Source organism: Schistocerca piceifrons, chromosome 3 (assembly GCF_021461385.2).
Source record: "Schistocerca piceifrons isolate TAMUIC-IGC-003096 chromosome 3, iqSchPice1.1, whole genome shotgun sequence".
NCBI lineage: Eukaryota > Metazoa > Arthropoda > Insecta > Orthoptera > Acrididae > Schistocerca > Schistocerca piceifrons.
The window spans coordinates 897079807-897089806 of NC_060140.1; the positions used below are offsets into that span (position 1 = coordinate 897079807).

Consider the following 10000-nt stretch of genomic DNA (forward strand, 5'->3'; position numbering starts at 1 on the left):
TTCCTGTGTGCTAGACCATACCCCATTTCCTTCTACTAACACAACACTGCTGCATAGCACCCAAAAAGCTTCCCTTGCGTTAGTTTATTCCTTAAGTAATTGCACAGGAGCGTGTGTAGTGTGGCTAGAAACATCAAAATTTCAAGTCCCTGAGTTTGTACAAATATCTTTAAGCAAAAATCAAGCACTGGAAACTCCAGGTGGGAATATCAACAACGTAGGAAAAGAGAGATTGCTATTTACCATAAAGAAGACTTGCAGACTGGCACAGTTAAAACACACATACATGAAGCTTTTGCCCACAGCCTCCGTTAGTAAAACACACACACACACACACACACACACACACACACACACACACACACACACACATGCATACAAGCAAGCAAGCACACCTCATGCACACATGACTGCAAGCTCCAGCATCTCAGGCTGGAATGTAACATCAAGTGGGATGCAAGCAACAGTTTGAAGGGGGTGGGGAAGGGGAAGAGAAAGATACAGTAGCAAATGTCAAATTATTCACCTTGCACCTGATGTGGGTTTAATAAATTTGGCTGGCTTCTAAACTGATTGAAAAATGTAAATTTGCAAGTGAGGCTGGCTGCTAGGGGATACATTTCTTCAGTAGATAACTGTTTAAACAACATAACCACTAGTAGCCTGCCCTTTCAGAATAATGTAACCCACCTATTTGCTTATTGCAGATGGCAGTCATATTAAGATTGTGTTTTTATTTTTGGAGAACACCAACTAGTTTACTGGACAAGACTTTGACTTGCTATACTTCTGATTCCATTTCTCTCTTTATGCAGCTGAATCATTTGTTGGCAAGGGGTTGGTTGTAAAAGGCATACGGAGACATGCAAGAGCAAGACACGGCTTAGTGGAGTACTTTCACTGTCATTACTTTGTACGGCTGGAGGAAGGGAAGCCTCCAGAACACTATTATCCATATCAACGAGAACTCTCAGGTCAGGAATTACTGGACAAGTGGCTGACTAAGATGCGGAGCAGGAAGATCACCAACTCATTGTAGTAGGCAGGTATGTATCACCAAATAAATGTATGAGGAGGGAATATAGTGTGTTGTCACCTACAGTTCATTTACCATACTGCATTGTACCATCAGAAAGCAGGAATAAAGAAAAAGAGAACTATTGAAATCATATTATTTGCAGTTACACACTACATGGTCTAAAAACACAGGTTGCATTTTGAATTGTAGGAACCTGAGCTTTCTCTGCTAACTATGCAGGTTGTTGTGAAGTTGGCCATAGCTCCTGGTGTTAAAATGCATCGAACTCTAGCGTGATATTTACTCATACTATTTTTAAAAAAGTAGTCAAGAAGTTTCACATCTGACAATTATAATTTTACTTTATTTGATTTCAAGATGTGCTCACTGGACTCGCATTCGGGAGGACGACGGTTCAATCCCAGGTCCGGCCATCCTGATTTAGGTTTTCCGTGATTTCCCTAAATCGCTTCAGGCAAATGCCGGGATGGTTCCTTAGAAAGGGCACGGCCGATTTCCTTCCCCATCCTTCCCTAATCCGAGCTTGTGCTCCGTCTCTAATGACCTCGTTGTCGACGGGACGTTAAACAGTAATCTCCTCCTCCTCCTCAAGATGTGCTACATTTCCCAGTACATTCCACTTACACAGTTGGGCTGGAATGTTAAGACTTGTTGATAGTGTAAACCAAACTGAACAAAATAAGAACTGCAACTGTGCAGTTCTTGTAAAATACCATGTAATTCTGTAAGAAATTGTTATCATACAAATACAGGTCTAACTGCACAACATATACTGGAATGAAAATTATTGAATGTTCTGGAGCTACTATGAAGAAAACAACTTCCAGAAATGATAAAACAATACTGCTAAAGCTGAAAGACAATTTTGAGCTCTCTAAGTCAATAATGAGAATTAATTCCATATCGGTACCCATTTTGAAAATACTTGATGTTGTACAAAAAATTATAAATGCAACAAAATAAGATACTGGGAATGAACATTGGACATATTTGTTGTGTATATGCCTCTAGTCTCATTAATGGCCTCAATTCAATGAGGTAGCCTACAAGTTGCTTCATGTGCACTGTATCGAGCTGAAGCCACTCATCAATGATTAGGCCCTGTGGAGCTGTCATATTGTGAGGCTGTTGACTGCTGCATTTCACCTGCTATGGGATTATTTAGCATAGTCAAGACAAGGCTGTTGTCATCTAGGAAGATGAGTGTATCCACTGCATACTCACCATAAAAATGCAGGAAAATGAGCAACACTTGGTCACTGAGAATGTTGAAATATACATTCTGGTTCATTTTCATGGTAAACTGAATGACTAGACCCAAGTCATGTTCTGGGGGGGATCATCACAGAACCATCTCTGGCCTGAACCACATCCTCCACACGCTGAAGGTTAAATGTTTCATTGGACCGTTGGTGCAATCAGTACCTTGCATCATTTGAAAAGAGGCAAAATAGTGACTTGTCACAGCACATTACATGCCTCCTGTCAATTGCTGTACAGTTTCCGTGTTGTTTGTCCCATTGAAGTTTAGCTTTATGTGCTGCTGTGAGCCATGGTCTTTGTATTGTACCTGATGCCAGAAGCCTGTAGCATGCAGTTCCCTTCACTAAGGGAAACTAGTTTAGATGACCTTGCTTTCACCAGTAAGGGAACCATGTCGGGTTTGAAATTAACTGTCACTAGTGAATGTGGCAGTGCTTCAGAAGTGCTAGTTTTGTATGGGAATTGGATACATGTCCTAATCTCCTCCTCCCCCCCCCCCCCCCTCTATCTCTCACTCTGTCCATCTCCTCCTCCTCCTCCTCCTCCTCCTCCTCCTCCATCCCTCTGTCAATCTACTTCTTCCACATCTCTCTGTTCATTTCCTGTTCCCTCCCCCCTCCTCCATGCTAACCATCTCCTCTTTCCCCCTCTCTCTGGCCCTTAGCTTAGTCTAATGTTAATACAATTCAGATCCTGTAGTAGTTGTGTTGTTATGGTCTTCAGTCCAGAGACTGGTTTGATGCAGCTCTCCATGCTACTCTATTCTGTGCAAGCTTCTTCATCTCCCAGTACTTACTGCAACCTACATCCTTCTGTTCTGCTTAGTGTATTCATCTCTAGGTCTCCCTCTACAATTTTTACCCTTCACGCTGCCCTCCAATGCTAAATTTGTGATCCCTTGATGCCTCAGAACATGTCCTACCAACCGGTCCCTTCTTCTTGTCAAGTTGTGCCACAAACTCCTCTTCTCCCCAATTCTATTCAATACCTCCTCATTAGTTATGTGATCTACCCATCTAATCTTAATCATTCTTCTGTAGCACCACATTTCGAAAGCTTCTATTCTCTTCTTGTCCAAACTATTTATCGTCCATGTTTCACTTCCATACATGGCTGCACTCCATACAAATACTTTCAGAAAGGACTTCCTGACACTTAAATCTATACTCGATGTCAACAAATTTCTCTTCTTCAGAAACGCTTTCCTTGCCATTGCCAGTCTACATTTCATATGCTCTCTACTTCGACCATCATCAGTTATTTTGCTCCACAAATAGCAAAACTCCTTTACTACTTTAAGTGTCTTATTTCCTAATCTAATCCCCTCAGCATCACCTGACTTCATTCGACTACATTCCATTATCCTCGTTTTGCTTTTGTTGATGTTCATCTTATATCCTCCTTTCAAGACACTGTCCATTCCGTTCAACTGCTCTTCCAAGTCCTTTGCTGTCTCTGACAGAATTACAATGGCATCGGCAAACCTCAGAGTTTTTATTTCTTCTCCATGGATTTTAATTCCAACTCCGAATTTTTCTTTTGTTTTCTTTACTGCTTGCTCAATATACAGATTGAATAACATCAGGGAGAGGCTACAACCCTGTTTCACTCCCTTCCCAACCACTACTTCCCTTTCATGCCCCTCGACTCTTATAACTGCCATCTGGTTTCTGTACAAATTGTAAATAGCCTTTCGCTCCCTGTATTTTACCCCTGCCACCTTTAGAAATGCTAGAAACGTAGGTTTGCCTTTCCTTAATCTAGCTTCTAAGATAAGTCGTAGGGTCAGTATTGCCTCACGTGTTCCAAATTGATCTTCCCTGAGGTCGGCTTCTACCAGTTTTTCCATTTGTCTGTAAAGAATTCACGTCAGTATTTTGCAGCCGTGGCTTATTAAACTGCAGTTTGGTAATTTTCACATATGTCAAAACCTGCTTCCTTTGGGATTGGAATTATTATATTCTTCTTGAAGTCTGAGGGTATTTCACCTGTCTCATACATCTTGCTCACCAGATGGTAGAGTTTCGTCAGAACTGGCTTTCCCAAGGCTGTCAGTAGTTCTAATGGAATGTTGTCTACTCCCGGGGCCTTGTTTCGACTCAGGTCTTTCAGTGCTCTGTCAAACTCTTCACGCAGTATCGTATCTCCCATTTCATCTTCATCTACATCCTCTTCCATTTCCATAATATTATCCTCAAGTACATCACCCTTGTATAGACCCTCTATATACTCCTTCCACCTTTCTGCTTTCCCTTCTTTTCTTAGAACTGGGTTTCCATCTGATCTCTTGATATTCATACAATCGGTTCTATTTTCTCCAAAGGTCTCGTTAACTTTATTGTAGGCAATATCTATCTTACCCCTAGTGAGATAAGCCTCTAAATCCGTACATTTGTCCTCTGGCCATCCCTGCTTAGCCATTTTGCACTTCCTGTCGATCTCATTTTTGTGACGTTTGTATTCCTTTTTGCCTGCTTCGTTTACTGCATTTTTATATTTTCTCCTTTCATCAATTAAATTCAGTATTTCTTCTGTTACCCAAGGATTTCTTCTAGCCCTCGTCTTTTTACCTACTTGATCCTCTGCTGCCTTCACTACTTCATCCCTCAGAGCTACCCATTCTTTTTCTACTGTATTTCTTTCCCCCATTCCTGTTAATTGTTCCCTTATGCTCTCCCTGAAACTCTGTACAACCTCTGGTTCTGTTAGTTTATCCAGGTCCCATCTCCTTAAATTCCCACCTTTTTGCAGTTTCTTCAGTTTTAATCTACAGTTCATAACCAATAGATTGTGGTCAGAGTCACATCTGCCCCTGGAAATGTCTTACAATTCAAAACGTTGTTCCTACATCTCTGTCTTACCGTTATATAATCTATCTGATACCTTCTAGTATCTCCAGGATTCTTCCATGTGTAAACCTTCTTTTATGATTCTTGAACCAAGTGTTAGCTATGATTAAGTTATGCTCTGTGCAAAATTCTACCAGACGGCTTCCTCTTTCATTTCTTACCCCCCAATCCATATTCACCTACTATGTTTCCTTCTCTCCCTTTTCCTACTCACGAATTCCAGTCACCCATGACTATTAGATTTTCGTCTCCCTTCACTACCTGAATAATTTCTTTTATCTCATCATACATTTCTTCATCATCTGCAGAGCTAGTCGGCACACAAACTTGTACTACTGTAGTAGGCATGGGTTACGTGTCTATCTTGGCCACAATAATGCGTTCACTATGCTGTTTGTTGTAGCTTACCCGCACTCCTATTTTTTTATTCATTATTAAAACCTACTCCTGCATTACCCCTATTTGATTTTGTATTTATAACCCTGTATTCACCTGACCAAAAGTCTTGTTCCTCCTGCCACCGAACTTCACTAATTCCACTATATCTAACTTTAACCTATCCATTTCCCTTTCTAAATTTTCTAACCTACCTGCCCGATTAAGAGATCTGTCATTCCACACTCCGATCCGTAGAACAACATCCTCCTGAGTAGTCCCAGCCCGGAGATCCGAATGGGGGACTATTTTACCTCTGGAATATTTTAGCCAAGAGGACGCCATCTTTAGTTAACCATACAGTAAAGCTGCATGCCCTCGGGAAAAATTACGGCCGTAGTTTCCCCTTGCTCTCTGGAGTAGTATTCTAATCATAAGCTGATAAGACATAATACAATCTTCCGTTTTCTGTGAAAATGGACTGTGAGGCAGAAAACAGAACAACACATTGTTGTGCATACAATTTTTGTTTAAAAATATGTTTAACGAGAAAGACTACATGTAAGAGAAACAATTTGTCTAACATTTTAAACGCCCTGCTATTTTCTTTCTTGCGGTTGTTTTTAACAGAAAACCTGTACATTTTGTGTGTGTGTGTGTGTGTGTGTGTGTGTGTGTGTGTGTGTGTGTGTGTGTGTGTGTAAACAAACACAAAAATACACACGAAATGCAAGTTTTCGCAACAAACAGTTGCTTCATCAGGAAAGAGGGAAGGAGAGGGAAAGACGAAAGGATGTGGGTTTTAAGGGAGAGGGTAAGGAGTCATTCCACTCCCGGGAGCGGAAAGACTTACCATAGGGGGAAAAAAGCAGACATTTATCTGCTTGTGTCTGTGTATGTGCGGATGGATATGTGCGTGTGTGCGAGTGTATACCTGTCCTTTTTTCCCCCTATGGTAAGTCTTTCCGCTCCCGGGATTGGAATGACTCCTTACCCTCTCCCTTAAAACCCACATCCTTTCGTCTTTCCCTCTTTCCTGATGAAGCAACTGTTGGTTCTGAAAGCTGGAATTTTGTGTGTATGTTTGTGTTTGTTTGTGTGTTTATCGACCTGCCAGTGCTTTCGTTTGGTAAGTCACATCATCTTTGTTTTTAGATGTATTTTTCCCACGTGGAATGTTTGACATAAATCACTCAATAACTTTGAGATTTTTAGTAAAAACATTTTCTCTTCGTATATCACATATTATATATATCAAAATATGTAGCCTATGCCTGCCTGAATGTTCATTAAAGTATGTGTAATAATTTGAAGTTACTCAGCTAAGAACTTTTTGAGATTTTTGGTAATAATGTTAAATGATGATTTATCTCTATCTAGTAGTATATACTGACAAGTTCTGATGTTTCCCTCCAGTCTGTGTTGGCTGTGATCTGTTTACGACCACCAACTTTGCACTGTGTTACATGGCTGTGAATGTTATATAATTCATTGTAGACGTGATAACATGATAACTTCCTTCTGCCACTCTGTTGTGTCTCCATGTTGACAGATCTTAATGTGCTGATTCCATACATCTGAATGGCACTTACACAACACTTCACTGGCTGACTTACGTCAGTGGTGAGAATCACATGACTGCCTGATAACTGGCCTACGCCATATACAAACAATGGACACACTGCGTTGGAATATCAACAATATTAGGAGAAGAATAGAATGCTGATCATCAAAAGATAACTCATATAGTTGCAGACAGGTGCAATGAAAAGACTGTTAACATTACAACTTTCGGCAGAAGCCTTCTTTGGTAAAGAAAACACGCACACATTGACTCAAGCAAGCATACCTCATGCATACCTCAAAGAGGATTGCAATTGTCATGTGAATAGCAATGTGGAGTGGGGTGGGAAGGGGGAGGGATAGCAGGGTATTGGGGGAGGGGGAGTGCTGTCTTGTGGGAGTTCATAGACCAGAGATTGTCAGACGCAGTGTCGGGAGGTGAGGTATGTGGGAAAAATATGGGGAGCAGAAAAGGGGAGGAGTACGGAAGGGAAAAGGATGAGCGGGTTAATTGGCTATGTGTGACACACAGAGAGGGGAAGGGAATGTGAGAAGGTAAAAGATGATAGGACAAGGGGATAGAAACTGTTGGGTGGAGGGTGTGGGCACAGAAGATTACCTTAGTTTGAGGCCAGGAAAATTTCAGGAGTGGAGAATGTGTTGTAAGGTGAACTCCCACCTGTGCAGTTCAGAAATGCTGGTTGTGGAGGGGAGGATCCAGATGGCTTGGGTTCTGAAGCAGCCATTGAAATGAAGCAGGTTGTCTTCAGCTGCATGCTGTGCTGGAGGGTGGTCCACTTTGCTCTTAGCCATAGTTTGTCTGTGGCTTTTTTCCCTGGTGGACAGCTGGTTGTTAGTCACACCAATATAAGAAGCTGTACGAGAGTGTTGGGTGAATGGCTTGAGCAGGACTTGCACGTGGATGTTCCTCAGGGGTAGGGGTCAAGATGGGAGTGGCGTAATGATAGACTAGGATGTTGAGGAGGTTGGGTGGGCAATGGAACACCACTGTAAGAGAGGTGTGAATGTTCTCGGGTAGGATGTCCTTCATTTCGGGGAATGATAATAGATACTCAAAGTCCTGACGAAGGATGATATTAAGTTCTTCCACTCCGAAGTGTAATTAGGTGACAACGGGGATACTCTTTTGTAGCCAGCTCTTGGACGTGGAGGGATGCATAGAGAAATGGCATGGGAAATCTGTTTGAGGACTAGATCTGGGGGATGGTGCCAGTCTGTGAAGGCTTTGGTGAGATCTTCAGCATATTGGGAAAAGGCTGTACATGAGGCATTTTTTGGTGTGGAAGGGATGGCGGCTGTCAAGATGTAGGTACTGTTAGTGGTTGGTAGGTTTGGTGTGGATGGAGGTGTGGGTGGAGCTGTCAGAGAGGAGGAGGTCAATGTCCAGGACTGTGTTGAAGAGGCCAGTTGAAATGGATGGTGGAGAAGGTGTAGAGGTTGTGAAGGGATGAGGATAGGATGCCTTGGCCCTGGGTCCAGATCATGAGGATATCATCAGTGAATTTCACTCAGACCAGGAGTTTGGAGTTTTGGGAGGCTAGGAATATTTCCTCTAGGTGGTCTATAAACAGATTGGTGTATGAGGGTGTCATACAGGTGCCAAAGCTGTGCTGTAGATTTGTTTGCATACCTTCCTATCAAAGGAGAAGTAGATATACGTTTGGATAAAAATGGTTAGATGGATAAGAATTGAGGTATTGGGTATGGAGTCTGAAAGATGTTGGGGAAGGTAGTTTCCAATTGTGGTAGGGCCATTGGCATGAGAAATGTTGGTGTGTAGGGAAGTAGCATCAACAGTGACTAGTAGGGAACCAGGAGGCTGAGAGGTGGAGAGTTTTTATGTTCTCTCCTCTTTGTGTGCCGCCCTCTGTCAATGCCTATCCTTTCCTTTTCTGCTCCCGGTTTTTTACCCCACAAGGCACCTCCTGATGCTGTGTTGGGCAGTCTCTAGTCCCTGCGTGCGCCACCAGACTGTGCTCTTCTCTCCTGCTACCTGTACCCTGCTATCCCTCCCTCTTCCCCATACCAAGGCAGATTGCTATTCATATGACAGTCACATTCTGGTCAGGGCTAGTGGTCATATGAGTGTGGTGAGGTTTGCTTGCTTGTGTGAATGTGTGTGTGGTTTCTTTGCTGAAGAAGGCTTTGGCCAAAAGCTATAATGTGTAACAGTCTTTTCGTTGTGCCTGTCTGCAACTCAGTGTGTCATCTTTACAGTGAGTAGCAGTCTATCCTTATCTTAATATTGTTGCTACACCATCTACAGTGCTTCAAAGTGATCAGAGTGCTCTTTCTTTTGGGGAAGGGGATGGGAGAGGTGATTTTTATTTTGTTTGGTGAGCTTATGTTGTTACCTCTGCCTTGATGTTATATTCAGTCCTTACACAATACTTTTGTTAGAGTTTCTGCCCCTGTAATTAAATGATTACTTGCTATTCAGATAGATGATAAAGATATTTTTTACAGCTATAACTCCAAACAGTATCATTAGACCCATATATATTATATTTCAAATTTTTGTTTCAGATCTTCACCATACTTGCAGTATCAGAAGTTGCATTCTGCTTTTCTTACACCACAGTCCTGAAAAATATTCTTGTAAATATAATATTTATAATAAAAGTATATTGAAAAACTTATGAGCTTAATACATTAAGCAGTAGTTATTCTTAATCTTTGACCTTGACACTGTCACCCTTTGGCTTTTACAAATTGCATTCATAAAGTTGTAACTGGATTTTACAGATTCACAGATAATGGCCCAGGAATCTCCACCAACAAAGAAATGTTCATCTCTTGGTTTTTGTGTACAATAGAGAGGGATGGGAGTATTTTCACAACAGAAACTTGGTGATCCACAGCTTCTCGATGCTGTTCACCAGACCTGCAG

At 41.8% G+C, this 10000-nt stretch overlaps 1 protein-coding gene across 1 annotated transcript in view; it reads left to right on the forward strand.

Moving 5' to 3' along the window:
• LOC124789620 (39S ribosomal protein L22, mitochondrial) overlaps positions 1 to 9766 on the forward strand; it is a 31017-nt gene extending 21251 nt beyond the window's left edge. Inside the window, exons 4-5 of the mRNA XM_047257040.1 lie at positions 816 to 1046; positions 9637 to 9766. Of these exons, the coding sequence (XP_047112996.1) occupies positions 816 to 1039 (224 nt within the window). The 3' untranslated portion in view covers positions 1040 to 1046; positions 9637 to 9766. The remainder of the gene's footprint in view (positions 1 to 815; positions 1047 to 9636) is intronic.
• Positions 9767 to 10000: the final 234 nt, after the last annotated feature.